The 19,746-nt window shown below is 49.3% G+C and overlaps 1 protein-coding gene across 2 annotated transcripts in view; it reads right to left on the bottom strand.

Moving 5' to 3' along the window:
* Positions 1–19,746, bottom strand: part of HMOX2 (heme oxygenase 2) — a 53,514-nt gene that overhangs the window by 3,149 nt on the left and 30,619 nt on the right. For both annotated transcript variants that reach the window (XM_063099529.1, XM_063099530.1), the window contains one exon: positions 729–858. In XM_063099529.1, coding sequence (XP_062955599.1) covers positions 729–817 — 89 coding nt within the window. In that variant the 5' untranslated portion in view covers positions 818–858. The remainder of the gene's footprint in view (positions 1–728; positions 859–19,746) is intronic.

Below are 19,746 nucleotides of genomic sequence, written 5' to 3'. Positions count from 1 at the left end.
CCATCCCTGTATCAGCCAGCCACAAAAAAAAAAAATTACGCAGGATAAAGTTATGCTGACCGATGGACATGGTAGAAAACAAACGATCCTAAAGATGGTGGCACCTGAGCAGAGGTTCACGTGTGTCCACACAACCCATCAACTAGAGTGGGAAAAACTCGGTCCTCTCATGGTCCAGCCTCTGCTGGCTTCTGCTGGCTTCTTTAGGAGATTAGCTTACGTCATTCACGTGCTGAGAATCAGTTTATCGTTAGCAATTATTTCAAGATATAAACTTTGCCAATGACGGGGCAATAATGAGAGGCTAAGAACAATGCAGAACACAGCTCAATAATCTGAGCAGAGTGACTGGGCCCTGCACACTAAGAAAAAGCCTGTCGTAGAGTTGCACTGCTCCCATGTCTTAGGGGTGGAAGACACTGTGAAAGGACTACTCTTTCTCAGCCCAAATGAAAAAAACTCCTAGGTCTTTAAGAAGAAAAAAGATCGAGGACAACTTACTCAGGGCTCCCAGCAGCACCTTCCCTGCCTCCTTGGGTAAGAAAATGGAATAGAACCAGCGAGGAGAACAGTGAGGAGGTTGTACACGGTCCCTGCTGTGCCAACCCGGCATCCCAGGTCCACAGCTTATGGCCACGCCCACTCCCTGGTGTCACCAGCAGACAAAAACAGGTGTGCTGGACACAGCAGGCACTGGGCCCACCTGGCAGCCACCCCCCATACCTCACCTGGTGTGGTTTTCCTTTTCTGAGGCCCTGGAGTTCTTTCTCTCCTCTGGATCATCTACCCCCTCTGAGGTCTCCACATCTGCTGACATTGTGGCTGAGTATGGTTCTTGCTGCTCTCACTCTTCTGGTCCTGTAAAAACACAAGGAGATGCTGATGCGGCATCTATGGCAGTCACTTCCCCAAACACCTGCTGGTTCTGTTCTCCTGAGTCTGTGTAACCAAGGAGACACCCATGCACCCCAGGATTGTTTTCTTAAAAAATAAAGTTCTGCCGTTACTGGAACCATATTGGAATACGGACAAAATTTGAATATGGACAGTGGATTAGGTAATAGCATTGTATCGAACTCGCTGTTTTTTAATAATTGGATTGTGATTATGTAAGAGAATGTCCTTATTCTTAGGAAATACACCAGGGTAATCAGAAGTAAAGTGGGTACGCTGTCTGCAACTTACCTTCCGATGGTTCAGGAGTGTATGTGTGTACACGCATATATGGGGGGAAACATCCACAAGTAAGAAATCAAATGGGGCAAAATGCTGATTGTTAATGAATCTGGGTAAAAGGTATGTAAGAGTTCTTTGCACTAGTCTCACAAATTTTCTATGTTGGAAATTATATCAAAATAAAAAGATACCGGGCCGGCCCCATGGCTCACTCGGGACAGTGTGGTGCTGGTTGAAGCCACGGGTTCGGATCCTATATAGGGATGGCTGGTGTGCTCACTGGCTGAGCGTGGTGCAGAGCACACCGTGCGGAGTGTTGGGATCCCCTTACCAGTCAAAACAAAACAAAACAAAATACCAAAAACATAAAGAAAATGTAACTGATAAAAGTTTTTTTTAAAAAAGTATCAGCATAACATCTCTGAGCTTAGCAAGCAACACAGATTCCACATGACCACAAGGTGCCCCGAGACCAGCCGTTCTTACGTGTTAGAGGCCTGGTGGCCTTGTGCAGAGAGCAGCAAGAAGGGCAACTGGAATTTAGTTAAGCCAGGCCGTCCCGAGCTGCTCCACTTTAGAGCAGAGCAGCTGGAAAGGCGCCTAACCAGCCTGCATCAGCTGCATGTGAGTCACCAAGCAAATACGCTGTCCCCAGCCTACTCAAGATTCTCTGCTCGGCTGAAGGAAATAAGTTGGCCAATCAACTTCCATTGCCTGCTGCAAGAGCTGGGCTGTCACCAACCAGGGAAATACAGTCACACAACATAACAAGCTCATCCTCCATCCCTGGAGGCTTCTGCTCTGGCAGTGTGACGGGCAGCCCACTTGGGGAAGTTTCCAGATGAACAGTAGCACAGCATCAACAACTAATAAAGTAAATCACAAAGACAGAACTACAACACTGGAGCCAAATCAGGCCAAACTGGGCCAAGGAAAAAAAAGACCTTAGTTTTCTACCTCAACCAGTATTTATTTACTAAGCATTTTCCGTATGCTCTACCCAGACACAGGTATCCAGGGGGACAGAGAAGTATAAGAAATGATCCTTAAAAGACTAAAGAAGAAGAAATATGTATGTACCACATATTACTGTCTCACCCCATGGTAATATACTGGTACATATCCTTCCTGAATTTCCTCTAGGCACCTAGTTACATTTTCTTTGTTGTCTTTTGGGATAATATAATGCATGGTTTGCTCAGCATGTGTTTTCTGAACCTTCTCTTGCCTTTAGATTTAGTAATGGGATTAACTATACAATGGGATCAATTATCAGAAGTTAAACAAGAACACACAACACAATGCCTGCCAAGTGGCAATCACTCAAATGCTAGATAACAACTGTACTTGTGTTTTGACTGAGGCTTAATGATGTACAAGAACGCTCAGAAAACAGCAGAGTATATGGAAAATGAGACCTGTTGTTGACTCCAAGTCAGATACATTCTACTCTGCAAGAACGCTGATGAGCTGTATGGTGCAAGCACAGTCCAGAAGAATGCGAATGCAGGCAGTTGGCACGTGGAGAGAACAGTGCACAGAGAGGCTTCTTAGAGGAGGACCCTCAACAGATGAGTTTGGGATGGGGAAGGAGGAGGGCCTCTAGATCAAGGGGACAATATGACAAACCAGAAATGGGATAGTCACAGAGATGGTGTAAGGCTGTCCAGCTGTGCGTCCTCTTACCAAGGGGCCAAGGCAGGCTTTGCCAGCTGCAGAATATGCCCCACTTAGGCCTTCTAATGGCTTGTCCACACTGACTCCATTTTCAGACTTTTAAGAAAGAACAGTTGTGCTGCACAACCTTGAGGACCAGGAGATTAGTCTCCAGCCTCTTAGTACTCAGGCAGCAGAGAAGAGGGCACTGGGATGAGAGTGCTGGGCTGCCCAAAGGAGAGAGAAGTACAGTAAAGGGTCCCAGAGCCTCTAGACAGGTGGTGGGCATGTGGGGCCGTCAGGACACACCACAGGCACCCCATGCTGCTTACAGGTGGGGCAGGGCAAAGACAAGGACAAGTGTGATCAGTTGCAAAGGTGACCAGCTGTAGTAACGTAGGTAAGCTTTCTGCCATTTGCACCTAACAATCAAGCTGCACAACAGTGATTAAATCTGATCATTAACTGTGTTTTATTCAATAATAACTGCATGCTCTGGAGAACAAAGTTTTGCCTGAGTAACAAGGCCTTTTGCTTCTCTTAAAAATAGAAAATGGGGAAGGAAAGCCAGCTACTACTGATGCCCACATCGGCATTCTCCTTTCCGTCACAGCACTTTATTTGTGCCAGTCTCCCCTCAGGCCCACCCTCTTCCACCTTGCTCCTGCCTACTGGCCCCTAATTCTGTCCTCCCAGCCCCATGAAGGGCCAAACCCTGGGGCAGGGCCACAGTTATCTTTTCTACTGCTGTAGCTCCAGGGCCTGGGAAATACTAAATTCTTAATAAATAACTAGAGTAAAAAATCCAGAATAAAAAAAAGGGAAAAAGGAAGGAAAAGGTCTCATGCACACTGCCAACAATATGCAGTTAAAAAAAAAAAAAAAAAAAAAAAAACCAGTGGGCCAGTTAGCTCACTTGGAAGAGCGTGGTTCTAGTAACACTAAGTTCACAGGTTCAGATCCCCATGCCAGCCAGCCACCAAAAAAAAAAAAAATTTAACAAAACTCCAAAAAGTAATCTGCTGTCTACTACTTCAACAGTTTTCTAAACTCAAAACATGATTTATCAATTTTACTTTGAAGGAAAGATAGTCTTACCCCAACCCTGGCAGCAAGAATACAGAACCCTCCACGTGGGCTGAAAGTACCACCTGTATGGAGTGTGAGGATAGATGCTCCTAAAAGGATTGGTTAGCACATTTAACAGGCAGACTGGTGCCAAGGGAGGCAGGCTGTGTCCATCCTGTGGCCTAGTCACTGTTTCTCAAGGGAGTGGCCATGTAGTGTGGCACTCAGAGGCTACTTTGCAACAATGGAAACAATTCTCTTCACTCTGAAAAGCTACATGTCCAGACTTAGTCTGGCTGACCTGTACACTTGAATCCTTTTTTCTTTTCAGGAACCACTAGAATCTCTAGAAAATTGGGGGCTAAACCATAAATGTAGAGCCTTTCTAGACTTCAACCTCTTATAACAATAAGAAACTCCCCTTCTCCCCTCCCCCCCCCAAAAAAAAACAAAAGAAAAAAAAAATCCCAAAAGATTCCACTCTGGGAAATATACATTAAGATTTTTTTTTTTTTGGCAGCTGGCCAGTACAGGGATCTGAACTCTCAACCTTTGTGTTGTAACACCCCACTACAACTGAAAGAAGTGTTTTCCAAGACTAGCCGCAGTAACGCCATTCCGCAAGGTACAGAAAAATACCCTAGTAAAAAAAAAAAAAAAAAATTCAACAGCAGTTTCCAGGGCGCCCTTCAGCTGTTTCAAGAACTCCCACATGACCCGCGCTTTTTCCCTGGCCTTGTTTAAACCGACCAATTACCTTGCTTCTCGCTTCTGTACCCGCGCTTTTTGCTATAAAACAAGCTCAAAAACTCTACTCGGCGCGCCAGTCTACCGAGAGACTGAACCGCCCGGGTACCCGTATGTTCATTAAAACCTCTTGCTAATTGCATCCGGAGCCGTGGTCTCGTTGTTCCTTGGGAGGGTCTCTCCTGACTGATTGATTGCCCAAATCAGGCGTCTCTCATTTGGGGGCTCGTCCGGGATCAGACCCCCACCCAAGGACCACCGACCCACCAACGGGAGGTAAGCTGGCCAGCGATCGCTCCGTGTCTCGTTTCTGTGTCTGACTCCGTAACTCTGACTGTCCCTCTGAGTGCGCGCATTTTGGTTTCAGTTTGTTCCGGGCTGATCGCTCTGGGAGCGACGTGTGAGTAGCGAACAGACGTGTTCGGGGGCTCACCGCCCGGTAATCCTGGGAGACGTCCCAGGATCAGGGGAGGACCAGGGACGCCTGGTGGACCCCTCAGGAGAGGATCATTATGTTCTGATCCCACTGCCGCGTCTAGAGAGGCGCGCTCTGCCATCTGACTCCTTCTTTTGTCTCTACGCTACTCGATCTCGCCGCCGTTTCTGGTTTCTTTTTGTTTTGTTCCTGATAGGCCTCTGTGTCGTGGTCCCTCTCTTCGAAATGGGACAAAATAACTCTACCCCTCTCTCCCTCACTCTAGATCACTGGAGGGACGTGAGAGCAAGGGCTCACAATCTGTCCATGGAAATCAGAAAGGGAAAATGGCGGACCTTTTGTTCCTCCGAGTGGCCCACGTTCGGTGTCGGGTGGCCGCCGGAAGGAACTTTTAATGTCTCTGTCATTTCCGCAGTTAAAAGGATTGTCTTTCAGGAAATCGGGGGACACCCGGACCAAGTTCCATATATCGTGGTGTGGCAAGACCTCGCCCAGAGTCCCCCATCATGGATGCCGCCCTCTGTCAAGGTCGCTGTCGTCTCCAGTCCAGAGAGGCCATCCGCTCCTCCCCGACCCCCCATCTACCCGGCAACAGACGACTCGCTCCTTCTCTCTGAGCCCCCGCCCTATCCGGCAGCCCTGCCACCTCCCCTGGCCCCTCAGGCGGTCGGACCGGCGCCGGTCCAGGCGCCCGATATTTCCGATCCTGAGGGACCAGCCGCGGGGACCAGGAGTCGCCGTGCCCGCAGTCCGGCAGACGACTCGGGTCCTGACTCCACTGTGATTTTACCCCTCCGAGCCATAGGACCCCCAGCCGAGCCCAACGGCCTAGTCCCTCTGCAATATTGGCCTTTCTCTTCAGCAGATCTTTATAATTGGAAATCTAATCATCCTTCTTTTTCTGAAAATCCAGCAGGACTCACGGGGCTCCTTGAGTCTCTTATGTTTTCTCATCAGCCCACCTGGGACGATTGCCAACAGCTCCTACAGATTCTCTTCACCACGGAGGAACGAGAAAGGATTCTCCTTGAGGCCCGCAAGAATGTCCTGGGGGACAACGGGGCCCCTACTCAACTCGACAACCTCATTAATGAGGCCTTCCCCCTCAATCGACCTCAGTGGGACTACAACACAGCCGCAGGTAGGGAGCGTCTCCTGGTCTACCGCCGGACTCTAGTGGCAGGTCTCAAAGGGGCAGCTCGGCGCCCCACCAATTTGGCTAAGGTAAGAGAGGTCTTACAAGGACCGGCAGAACCCCCTTCGGTTTTCTTAGAACGCCTAATGGAGGCCTATAGGAGATACACTCCGTTTGAGCCCTCTTCTGAGGGGCAGCAGGCTGCAGTTACCATGGCCTTCATCGGACAGTCAGCCCCAGATATTAGAAAAAAGTTACAGAGGCTAGAGGGGCTCCAAGATTATTCCTTGCAAGATTTAGTGAGGGAGGCAGAAAAGGTGTACCACAAAAGGGAGACAGAAGAAGAAAGAGAAGAAAGAGAAAAAAAAGAGGCAGAAGAGAGAGAAAGGCGGCGCGATAAGCGCCAAGAAAAAAACTTGACTAGGATTTTGGCCGCAGTGGTAAGTGAAAAAGGTTTTAGAGATAGGCAGACAGGGAATCTGAGCAACCAGGCAAGAAAGACACCTAGGGATAAAAGATCTCCTCTGGACAAAGACCAGTGCGCATACTGTAAAGAAAAGGGTCACTGGGCAAGAGAATGTCCCCGAAAGAAAAACGTCAGAGAAGCCAAAGTTCTGTCCCTAGATGACTAGGGGAGTCAAGGTTCGGACCCCCTCCCCGAACCCAGGATAACGCTGACTGTGGAGGGGACTCCCATTGAGTTCCTGGTCGATACCGGGGCTGAACATTCAGTTTTGACCCAACCCCTGGGAAGGGTAGGGTCCAGACGGACAGTCGTACAAGGAGCAACAGGGAGCAAAGTCTACCCCTGGACCACAAAGAGACTTTTAAAGGCTGGACATAAACAGGTGACCCACTCCTTTCTGGTCATACCCGAGTGCCCCGCCCCTTTGTTGGGTAGGGACCTCTTAACCAAACTAAAGGCCCAGATCCAGTTTTCTGCCGAGGGCCCACAAGTAACATGGGAAGACCGCCCTACACTGTGCCTGACCCTGAACCTAGAAGAAGAATACCGGCTACATGAAAAGCCAGGTCCCTCCTCTATCGACCCATCCTGGCTCCAACTTTTTCCCACTGTATGGGCAGAGAGGGCAGGCATGGGACTGGCCAATCAAGTCCCACCAGTGGTAGTGGAACTAAGATCAGGTGCCTCACCGGTGGCTGTTCGACAATATCCAATGAGCAAGGAAGCCCGGGAAGGTATCAGACCCCACATCCAGAGGTTCTTAGACCTAGGGGTCCTGGTGCCCTGTCAATCGCCCTGGAATACCCCTCTACTACCTGTAAAAAAGCCAGGGACCAATGACTATCGGCCAGTCCAAGACCTGAGAGAAATTAATAAAAGGGTACAGGATATTCATCCCACCGTCCCAAACCCTTACAGCCTTCTGAGTTCCCTTCCGCCCTGCCACACTTGGTATTCAGTCTTAGATCTCAAGGATGCCTTTTTCTGCCTCAGGCTACACCCCAGCAGCCAGCCGCTATTCGCGTTCGAGTGGAAAGACCCAGAAAAAGGTAACGCAGGTCAGTTGACCTGGACACGGCTGCCCCAAGGGTTCAAGAACTCTCCCACTCTCTTCGACGAGGCCCTCCACCGAGATTTGGCCCCCTTTAGGGCCCTCAACCCTCAGGTAGTGCTACTCCAATATGTAGACGACCTCTTGGTGGCAGCCCCCACATATAGAGACTGCAAAGAAGGGACACAAAAGCTCCTACAGGAATTGAGTAAATTAGGGTACCGGGTATCGGCTAAAAAGGCCCAGCTCTGCCAAAGAGAGGTCACCTATCTGGGGTACCTACTCAAGGGGGGAAAAAGATGGCTGACCCCGGCCCGAAAGGCTACTGTTATGAAAATCCCCGCTCCCACGACCCCCAGACAGGTCCGTGAATTTCTGGGCACTGCAGGATTCTGCAGGCTCTGGATCCCTGGGTTTGCTTCCCTAGCTGCACCCCTGTATCCCTTAACAAAGGAAAGCATCCCTTTTACCTGGACTGAGGAACATCAAAAAGCTTTTGACCACATAAAAAAAGCCTTGTTGTCAGCCCCCGCTTTGGCCCTCCCAGACCTCACCAAACCATTTACTCTATACGTAGATGAGAGAGCCGGTGTGGCCCGGGGAGTGCTTACTCAGACTTTAGGACCCTGGCGGCGGCCAGTAGCTTACCTATCAAAAAAATTGGATCCGGTGGCTAGCGGGTGGCCAACCTGCCTGAAAGCGGTTGCAGCCGTGGCACTCCTTCTCAAGGACGCTGATAAGTTAACCTTGGGACAGAATGTGACTGTGATTGCTCCCCATAGCCTCGAAAGCACTGTGCGGCAGCCCCCCGACCGGTGGATGACCAATGCCAGGATGACTCATTACCAGAGCCTGCTGCTAAATGAAAGGATATCGTTTGCACCCCCTGCCATCCTGAACCCAGCTACCCTCCTACCAGTCGAATCGGAAGCCACCCCAGTACACAGATGCTCAGAGATCCTCGCCGAAGAAACTGGAACTCGACGAGACCTGAAGGACCAGCCATTGCCCGGGGTGCCAGCCTGGTATACGGACGGTAGCAGTTTCATCGCGGAGGGTAAGCGGAGAGCAGGGGCCGCCATCGTAGATGGCAAGCGGACGGTGTGGACAAGCAGCCTGCCAGAAGGTACGTCAGCCCAAAAGGCCGAACTAGTGGCTTTGACGCAGGCATTACGCCTGGCCGAAGGAAAAAACATCAACATCTACACCGACAGCAGGTATGCTTTTGCCACTGCTCACATTCATGGGGCAATATATAAACAGAGGGGGTTGCTCACTTCTGCGGGAAAAGACATTAAAAACAAGGAAGAAATTTTGGCCCTGCTAGAGGCCATTCACCTCCCTAAGCGGGTCGCCATTATCCACTGCCCCGGCCACCAGAGGGGAAATGACCCTGTGGCCACCGGGAACCGGAGGGCCGACGAGGCTGCAAAACAAGCCGCCCTGTCGACCAGAGTGCTGGCAGAAACTACAAAACCTCAAGAGCTAATCGAACCCGCCCAGGTTAAGGCCGAGCCAAGAGAGCTCACCCCTGACCGGGGGAAAGAATTTATTCAGCGGTTGCATCAGTTGACACACTTAGGACCAGAAAAGCTTCTCCAATTAGTAAACCGCACCAGCCTCCTCATCCCGAACCTCCAGTCTGTAGTTCGCGAGGTCACCAGTCGGTGTCAGGCTTGTGTCATGACTAATGCGGTCCCAACCTACCGAGAGATCGGAAAGAGACAACGAGGAGATCGACCCGGCGTGTACTGGGAGGTAGACTTCACAGAGGTAAAGCCTGGCCGGTATGGAAACAGGTATCTGCTGGTATTCATAGACACTTTTTCCGGATGGGTAGAAGCTTTTCCTACCAAAACTGAAACGGCCCTGACCGTCTGCAAAAAGATATTAGAGGAAATTCTACCCCGCTTCGGGATCCCTAAGGTACTCGGGTCAGACAACGGCCCAGCCTTTGTTGCTCAGATAAGTCAGGGACTGGCCACTCAACTGGGGATAAATTGGAAGTTACACTGTGCGTATAGACCCCAGAGCTCAGGTCAGGTAGAAAGAATGAACAGGACAATCAAAGAGACCTTAACCAAATTAGCCTTAGAGACCGGTGGAAAAGACTGGGTGGCCCTCCTTCCCTTAGCGCTGCTCAGAGCCAGGAATACCCCTGGCCAGTTTGGTCTAACTCCTTATGAAATTCTCTATGGGGGACCGCCCCCCATACTCGAGTCTGGAGGGACATTGGGTCCCAATGATAATTTTCTCCCTGTCTTATTTACTCATTTAAAGGCTTTAGAAGTTGTGAGGACCCAGATCTGGGACCAGATCAAGGAGGTGTACAAGCCCGGTACCGTGACAATCCCCCACCCGTTCCAGGTCGGAGACCGAGTGCTTGTCAGACGCCACCGACCCAGCAGCCTTGAGCCTCGGTGGAAAGGCCCGTACCTGGTGTTGCTGACCACCCCGACCGCAGTAAAAGTCGACGGTATCGCTGCCTGGGTCCATGCTTCTCACCTCAAGCCTGCACCACCCTCGGCACCAGATGAGTCTTGGGAGCTGGAAAAGACTGATCATCCTCTTAAGCTGCGTTTTCGGCGGCGGCAGAACGAGTTGGAGTGAAAACCCTCACCAGCCTGTGACCCTCACCTGGCAGGTACTGTCCCAAACTGGGAACGTTGTCTGGAAGACAGAGAAAGTCCAGCCCCCTTGGACTTGGTGGCCCATTCTTACACCTGATGTATGTGCCCTGGCGGCCGGTCTTGAGTCCTGGGATATCCCAGAAACCGATGTATCAACCTCTAAGAGAGTCAGACCCCCTGACTCAAACTATGAGAACGCTTATAGACAGATCACCTGGGGAGCCATAGGATGCAGCTACCCTAAGGCTAGGACCAGAATGGCAAGTTCCACCTTCTACGTGTGTCCCCGGGATGGCCGGTCCCTTTCAGAAGCTAGAAGGTGTGGAGGGCTAGAATCCCTGTATTGTAAAGAATGGGGTTGTGAAACCACGGGGACTGTTTATTGGCAACCTACGTCCTCCTGGGACCTCATAACTGTAAAATGGAATAACACAGAGCGATCATGGGGTGCCCTACTGGCAACCTGTGAAAAAACCGGCTGGTGTAACCCCCTTAAAATAAATTTCACAGAACAAGGACGGCAATCCAAAGAGTGGATAATAGGAAAAACCTGGGGATTGGGATTCTATGTGTCTAGATATCCGGGCGTACAGTTGACCATTCGGTTAGAGATCACCAGCAAGCCAGCTGAGACAGTGGGCCCCAACTCCGTCCTTGCGAAACAAGGACCCCCTAACAAAAACCCCCCTTCCCCAACGAGGGAAGCGCCGCCCATCTCTCAACCCTCGGCGGCTCCTAGCCAAGTCCCCACGGTACTGGAGGGAAGTGTTGTCCTGAACACCCTGTCTCCCACCACGGGCGACAGACTCTTTGGCCTTGTGAGGGGGGCCTTCCTAGCCTTAAATGCCACCGACCCAGACGCCACGAAGTCTTGCTGGCTCTGTTTGGCCTTGGGTCCCCCTTATTATGAAGGAGTTGCCTCCTTAGGAGGGGCCTTCACTTATACCTCCAACTATACCCAGTGCCGCTGGGAGAGCCAAGGAAAGCTTACCCTCACTGAGGTCTCAGGACACGGGTCGTGCATAGGAAAGGTGCCCTCTACCCATCAGCATCTTTGCAACCAGACCCTACCCATCAACTCCTCCACGGAACATCAGTACCTGCTCCCCACCAACCATAGCTGGTGGGCCTGCAGCACCGGCCTCACCCCCTGCCTCTCCACCTCAGTTTTTAATCAGTCTAAAGATTTCTGTATCCTGATCCAGCTGGTCCCTCGCATCTATTACCATTCTGAAGAAACTTTGTTGCAGGCCTATGACGATCCTCACCCCAGGGTTAAAAGAGAGCCTGTCTCACTTACCCTAGCTGTTCTTCTGGGGTTGGGGGTCGCAGCAGGTATAGGTACTGGCGCATCCGCCCTAGTTAAAGGGCCCATAGACCTCCAACAAGGCCTAGCCAGCCTCCAGACCGCCATGGATACTGACCTCCGGGTCCTCCAGGACTCAATCAGCAAGCTGGAGGACTCGCTGACTTCCCTATCGGAGGTAGTACTCCAAAATAGAAGAGGCCTTGACCTACTGTTCCTAAGAGAAGGAGGCCTCTGCGCGGCCCTAAGAGAAGAGTGCTGTTTTTATGTAGACCACTCAGGTGTGGTGCGAGACTCCATGAGAAAACTCAAAGAGAGACTAGATAAAAGACAGTTGGAGCGCCAGAAAAACCAAAACTGGTATGAAGGGTGGTTCAATAACTCCCCTTGGTTCACTACCCTCCTATCAACCATCGCCGGGCCCCTATTGCTCCTCCTTCTGTTGTTCACCCTCGGGCCCTGCATCATCAATAGGTTAGTCCAGTTCATCAATGACAGGGTAAGTGCAGTAAAAATTCTAGTCCTTAGACAAAAATATCAGACCCTAGACAACGAAGACAACCTCTAAATTCGCTCTAAGATTAGAGCTTCCCACAAGAGAAATGGGGGAATGAAAGAAGTGTTTTCCAAGACTAGCCGCAGTAACGCCATTCCGCAAGGTACAGAAAAATACCCTAGTAAAAAAAAAAAAAAAAAATTCAACAGCAGTTTCCAGGGCGCCCTTCAGCTGTTTCAAGAACTCCCACATGACCCGCGCTTTTTCCCTGGCCTTGTTTAAACCGACCAATTACCTTGCTTCTCGCTTCTGTACCCGCGCTTTTTGCTATAAAACAAGCTCAAAAACTCTACTCGGCGCGCCAGTCTACCGAGAGACTGAACCGCCCGGGTACCCGTATGTTCATTAAAACCTCTTGCTAATTGCATCCGGAGCCGTGGTCTCGTTGTTCCTTGGGAGGGTCTCTCCTGACTGATTGATTGCCCAAATCAGGCGTCTCTCACAACCAAATGAGTTAACCAACCAGCCCAAGAAATATTAATAGTAATTTGAATCAAAATAATAAATAGCTATACGATGACATTAGGGGGGAAAAAAAAGCCACACAGCCTAACAACAAAGGATAGGACTGCTCAAATGACAGTAAACAATGGAATCCAGGCACAGCAGGAACAAGTTGATAAGCTGAGTTCAAACAAGAAAAAGTCTACATAAACTTATTAAAAAAAAAAAAAATCCCAAAACACTGACTACAAACTATGTGCAAAAGTTTATAAATATACTGACAATGACAGAAAGGGGATTTGGGAAGGTATAAATACTTGCTGTTTCTTTTGTATAAAATGGTTCAATTCTCTTGGAAAGAAAAGGGGAAAGGGGAAGGAAAGGCAGAGAAGAGAAGAGAAAAAAAGAAACCAAGAGAAAGAGGAACTAGACCAAGCAAACCAACTAAGATCCCACATCACACTTAACTAGTTAACAGGAAGTCCCTGGGCCCTCTTTACTTTGCTATTACAAATTCCAGAAAGGTCAATCTGCTCTCTCTCTTTCCCATTTCCAGAAACTGTGAGCCTCTGCTTATAAAACCTACCTCCACTACTCCATAATTCCCATACTCCTAGCTGTTCCCCTGATCAGCTACAGGTTTTCATTCCAACACCTAATCTGACATAAGCAGCAACAAAGTTCCTATCACCAGCAAGAGGTTCCTTTAGACCTGCCCAGCAGATCCACAACACTCATCTCAAAGCTTGTGCTCCTGGTAAATGGCAGGCTCAAGGCACTAGGGCTTTTGAAATAACAGACATGTTCAAAAGTGTTAAATTCTCCTCCATGGAGACTCAAGTCCAGCAAATTTCAGAAGATCAGGTAGCTCAATGCAATGCTGTCAGGCGGAAACATACCCTGAGGACAGTATTATGATTCATTTCCCATCTGGTGATTCAAAAAGGAACAATAAAGGTTTCTTTTTCTTTGCCCTGGAGACACTGCAACTACAGGAAGGGAGCAGGTGGCTGAGCTCAGCCAGTACTGAGGGGTAGGAAGGACAGGTTAACCCACTCCCTGGAATTAGAACAATTCTGCAAGCCTCTGACTCACTGGAATAGCAACGCTTGACAGTGACCTGCTACCACACCTCATCTGATGCCCATGACATGAGCTAGTGTTGTTATTCCATAGGCACAGGGAGCCTAAGTGGCTGCTCAAGAGACTTCTGCACAGGGACTCGGCCTGGGTTCCCTCTATGCTGAACACCTTGTGGTTGGGCATCAGGATTCCCACCATCACCCTGGGTGGGGGTCCCCTGCCTCCTTATTAGAAGGCTTTTTGTCACTCCTGTATAGAATTGGCACCATATTAACAAGAGGTGATTATTAATAAGATCACAAGTGACTGTCATCCTGTTTTTCCAGTTAAACCAGAAGCTCCAACAAGACAAATCAAGATTCCCTGAGACACCAAGTTTATCAGAGTCCAATAGCACGTTCAGGCCAGTATCCTCAGAAGCCTCCAACCTGAGTTATTATACCTGTTACAAATGCACAGATGGAATACCTACCAAGAAAGCTAGCTAAGGGCTGCCCAGATAGCTCAGTTAGAGTGTGGTGTTATAAAACCAAAGTCAAGGGTTCAGATCCCAGTATCAGCCAGCCACCAAAAATATAAAAAAGCTAAATGAAGTCTCTGTGTTTGTAACAAGAAAACTGAAAGGAATAAAATTCATCATCAGTTAAAGGATGAGACACAAAGGCAAGGAAGCTCGCTGGAGAAGGTTTCTATACTCAGCGGGCACATCTGCTTTTATAGGGTTAGAAGAGATCTGCTAGGTTTGCTGAGGACACAGGGTGTTCGGGGATTGGATGGACTGCATTGCTAAGGGGCCAGGAGCAGGGAGCCTGTGCTGATTGGCGTGCGATTAGCACTGGCAGGAAGGAGAAGGCGGAAGAGAAGGGTAGCCAGCGCCATGATGGGGCGCGGCCGAAAAAGGGTTCTCATACGACCTAATATTCCTCCCTTTTTGTTTTGTTAGGAAAAGGGCGAAGTTTCTCTTTCTGGCTACTTCCTGCTGGTAGGGGGCATCGTTTGGGAAGGGGATGGAGTGTCAGGGAGGAATATGGTCAGGAGACCCCATAATATGGTGGAATATAAAAGAACCTCCTGGGGGTGAAATGGATGAAAGGTCCCTGCAGCCATAAGTCGATAATCTGTTGAGTCCACTCCTGATGTGTAAAAACCCGGTGTAGTAGCCAGGCGTTGGAGGAAAGGGCATCTAGGAAGGCAATCCATCGTGTCCTGTATGTTTCATCAGCATGTGGTAAGGAGTTTCCGAGAAGAGGCGGAGGGTTCATCAGTAGCTAGGAGTTGGTAGTTTCTAAGTAAAAGCTGGTTAAAAGTCTGGTTAGAAATTTTGCCCACTTGGGTTTGTAAAAACGAGTATACAAGGTAAAAAAAAAGGCATACCAGAAGGATTACAGAGAGGGGGCCGAGGATGAGCCAAACTCAGGTTAGGAGAGGGTTGGACATTAGAGAGGAGAATGGGCTGGAGTTGGGTGGGGCACGCAGGCTGGTAGCTAATTCAGTGAGTTTAATGATGTTATTTTCTACCACACCTGATTCGTTAATATAATAACAACATTCTTCTCTTAGGAAGAGGCAAGTGCCATCTTTTTCCGCTGTGAGCAGATCAAGGGCTCTCCTGTTCTGGAGGGTCACTTGGGCCAAAGAAGTTATTTGTTTTTGTAGGGAGGTTAGAGATTCTGCCGTGGATGTGAGGGCCCTTTCCAACTTGGATTTAATATCTTCGACAGCCCACAGAGAGTGGCCCAGGGCTCCTCCCAAGAGGCCGGCACTGGCGATGGAAATGGTTAAAGACATACCAACCGAGATAGGGAGGAAAGCCGCTCTTTTCTGTCGGTCTGGGGGATTAAGAAGGTGAAACATCCCTGAACTGGTGTATAGCGTGAGCTGGGGAACAACAGTTACAAGAAGGCAAGGAGAAGTTATGTTGGGGAGGAAAGTGGTGATAAGGGTTCCATTGCACCAAAAAAAGGTTCCAGGTGGGCCAAGCCCGTGGCCCACTCGGGAGAGTGCAGCGCTGGGAGCGCAGCGACACTCCCGCCGTGGGTTCGGATCCTATATAGGAATGGCCAGTGCACTCACTAGCTGAGTGCCGGTCACGAAAAAGGCAAAAAAAAAGGTTCCAGGCGATGCATGAGTGGTATTTGTGAGGTTAAGACTATATTGGCAAAAGGGGTCATTGAAAGATTTGGAAATAGTGGGGCCACAAAGGCATGTTCTAGGGAGGAGGATGTGGTTGCCGTCCTCAGGCTCCCACAAAGGAACATTGGGTAGGGGTGAAGAGGGCAGTGGGGCCTGGGAAGGGTTTGGATGAAGGAGGGAGTCGGTGGTGTTGATTGGGACAGCGGCAAGCAGGGGGCGAGCCAAGGAGGTACACAAAAAGCAATTTCCAGGGGAAATGGATGGAACAGTCTGGTTTAAAAAGGACAGGGTATCGGAGATGATCTGTAACCAAGTATATATAGGGGAGCCCGGGGCATGAAGGGAAGGGGCATTTTCTAAAGAGGATATAATGTTCTGTTCATGATGTTTTATGTCTGTAGAGACCAGAGATATAGGGTCGTGAAGAGGAACATACTCACGGAATATTTCAAAAGTTCCGCAGGGGTGTGAAGCATAGCCATTACAGTAAACAGAAGCAAGGACCCTGGTAGCCCATCGGCTCTCCCATGGGTCCTGGATGGTTAAAGAACACAGTCGTTTGCTGTCACACTGAAAAAGTCTCCTACCACTAGGCTGTCCCATATACCCTAATGCCCAGTGGATCTTACATGACCAATACGGACAGCCGCCATAGGTGTCAGGCCACCAGCAGCAGTAATCGGGGGTCTGATCAATGAGGAAGCAAAGGTAAGGGTGGTTGGCTTGTTTAACTAACTTGGAATTGGAAAGAGTGATAGTGACAGCCTCAGAGCAACCTTTGATGGAGCAGTCCGCAGTAGCGGCCAAATGGGTGACTTTGGTGTTTTTTTGTGTGTGTGTGTATGACTCTCTCACCTTAATCTCCATACATAAGACAGAGAAGAAGAGGAAATTTGAGGAAGTATAAAGAGAAAGAGGAGGAGGATATTAAAAGTGTTAAAATTGCTAAAAGGGAGCATCATTGTGGTTGATGAGAGGAGGGGCAGGAAGGCGGGAAAATCGTAATTTCATGGGATTAGATGGGTCCGGAGTACAAGAATAAGAGGGAGAAGGAGTAGATGGAGGGGAGCCTCGGGATTCTTCTGAGATATCCTGGATGCCAGTGAGGAATCTAGAAATGTGAATCCAGGGAGTAAAACGGTTACCATGTAAAGGGAGTTTGACGGCTGTAGAGGTGTAAAGAATAACTGGGTAGGGGCCCTCCCACTTGGGCATGAGAGGTCCTTTTTCTTCCAGGGAGTTGTAATATACTAGGTGTCCAGGGTGGAGAGGCAAGAAGTTTTGAGAGGAAGCAGGGTCAGTAAGAAGCCAATCTTGAAATTTCCAAAGTTCAGAGCGGAGATGGAAAAGGAGAGGTAAATTGAGGTCTGGCGGTATAGAACCCTGTGAGGGAGTGAGCCCTGGAGGTAAGAGGGGATGCCTGTATATTATTTCAAAAGGAGACAACAGAGAGGGTTGTTTTGGAAGAGCCCTTATCCTGAGTAAGGCCAATGGGAGTAGCTGAACCCAGTCCAGGTGTAGTTCTAAGGATAATTTTGTTAAAATATTTTTAAGAGTTCTGTTGGATCTCTCTACCTTTCCAGAAGCCTGGGGACGATAGGGACAGTGTAATCACCACTGAAAAGAGAGAGTTGGGGAAACTTTCTGGGTAATCTGAGAGATAAACTCAGGACCATTGTCTGACTGTAATGAAGTGGGCATTCCAAACCTAGGGATAATCTGAGAGAGAAGGATGGACGCCACTGTAATTGCCCTTTTATTAGATGTGGGGAAGGCCTCCACCCATCCAGAGAAGGTATCTACGAACACTAGGAGATATCTGGTCCGTCATACAGGCAGCACGTTAGTGAAATCCACCTGCCAATCAGCTGCAGGTGTGTGACCTCTGGCCTGGTGGGAGGGGAAAGGTTTAGGTTTTAAAGGAGTGTTGGGGTTAGTGCGCTGGCAGACTTTACAAGTAAGGGAAATTTCCTGTAGGAGGGCTTTATCTAAAGGGGTGAGTGTAAAGAAAGTTTGTAAAAAGATGGTTAAAGTTTAGGGGTTAGTGTGGAAGAGAGCATGTAGAAGCTTGAACAGGGCCATATTGTCCGCGGTGGGTATGTCAGTGAGGGCGGCTAAAAGGTGAGCAGGTTTATGTTCGGGATTCATGGCCGCTGTTCGTGCAGCCGTGTCGGCCCTGGAATTGCCCTGTGTGATAGGGGAGTTGTCTTTCTGATGAGACTTGCAGTGAACTACCCCTAGCCGGACGGGCAGACGAGAGGCCTCTATAAGTTTGGTGATAAGGGATGAATTAGTGATTTAGTTTCCTTTTGTGGTGAGTAGGCTGCATTCTCTCCACACAGCAGCATGGGACAACAGGATGTGGAAAACATATTTGGAGTCAGTGTAAAGCATGAGGGATTTACATTGGGCTAAAATACAGGCTCTTGTAACTGTTATAAGCTTAGCTTTTTGGTTGGTAGTGCCTGGGGGTAGGGGTTTGGCTATGATTTCGGTGCATATCCTGCATAATGGGCAGAGTCCTGTCTGAAAGAACTACCATCCGTAAACCAAATGTAATCAGGATGAGAGAGAGGTCCTTCTGAAATAGAGGAGTGACAGGGCAGGAAGTTTTTATAGGGCCTCCAGGCAATCATGGGAAGGGGTGCCTATACCGAAAGGACAAGGTATGGGAAGTAAAGTGGCAGGATTTAAGGGGGGGGCACGGAAGAAAGGTGATATCAGGGTTTTCGAGGAAGGAGGTGAGAAGGGACAAAACCCTGGACAGAGGGAGGGATTGAAGTCCCTTGGATGTCAGGAGATCGCTTTAAGTGGTGGGGGGAATGGATAGTTAATGGTGGTCCGAAAGTTAATTTGTATGCCTCCTTTTGTAAGAGCTGTCCGGCAGCTAGGGCCCTTATGCAGGGTGCCCATCCATGGACGGTGGGATCTAACTGCTTAGAAAGGTATGCTACGGGAGCAAAGGTGGGTCCATAATTTTGTCCCAACACCCTGAGTGCCTGTCCGCCCTTCTCATGGACGTACAAGAAGAAAGGTTTAGAGAGATCAGGGAGATGAAATGCCGGCGCCTGTACAAGGGTCTATCGCAATTTTAAAAAGGGATGGTGGGGGGAGGAGAGTAGGGGTTCATCAGGGGGACCCTTAGTTAGGTTATACAGAGGTCTGGCCAGGAGGGAATAATTTGGGACCCAGGCTCTGAAGTATCCAGCTAATCCCAAAAATGACAATATTTCAGCCTTTGTTTGGGGAATGGGAAGGTCCATGAGAAGTTGTTTTCTGTTAAGCGTAATTGACTTTTCCCTGGGGAAAGGGTGTTGAAAGGCAAATGAGTGGGCTGGAGATGGCCCTTTTTTTGTAAATCCTGAATGATGGGGCAAAGGCCAAGAAGGGCTGTGGTGGTCCGGGGATACTGGGCCTGGCATATAAACTTAGTGGGGTCCTTAAGCCTAATGTGTATTGGAGAACACTTTGCAGTGGAGGGGCTTGACATGTCCCAGACAACTGTGTTGACAGGCTCAGTTAATGTTGGAAAAGGAGGCCGTGAGTCCGAGTCGTCGGCCAGGAGTGCTATAAAAAACTGTGTGGTAGGGGAGGCATGGGAGGTGATGCTGATCGTAACCCTGAGAAGGGAGAGAATATCTCTTCCCAGTAGAGGGATGGGACATTGGGGCATGACAAGGAAGGAGTGTGAGAAGGGTGTGGAAACATCTTGCATGGTGCATGTTAATAGGGGGGTTTTACGAGGGAAAATCTGTTTACCTCCTACCCCGACAATAGGAGAGGTGGAAGGTGTAGTTGGGCCCCAGAACTCCCTCAGGACCGAAAAAGTGGCTCCGGTGTCTAAGAGGAAGGAAATGGG

Source organism: Cynocephalus volans, chromosome 6, assembly GCF_027409185.1.
Source record: "Cynocephalus volans isolate mCynVol1 chromosome 6, mCynVol1.pri, whole genome shotgun sequence".
NCBI classification, from domain to species: domain Eukaryota; kingdom Metazoa; phylum Chordata; class Mammalia; order Dermoptera; family Cynocephalidae; genus Cynocephalus; species Cynocephalus volans.
This window is presented reverse-complemented; position numbering and strand designations above follow the sequence as displayed.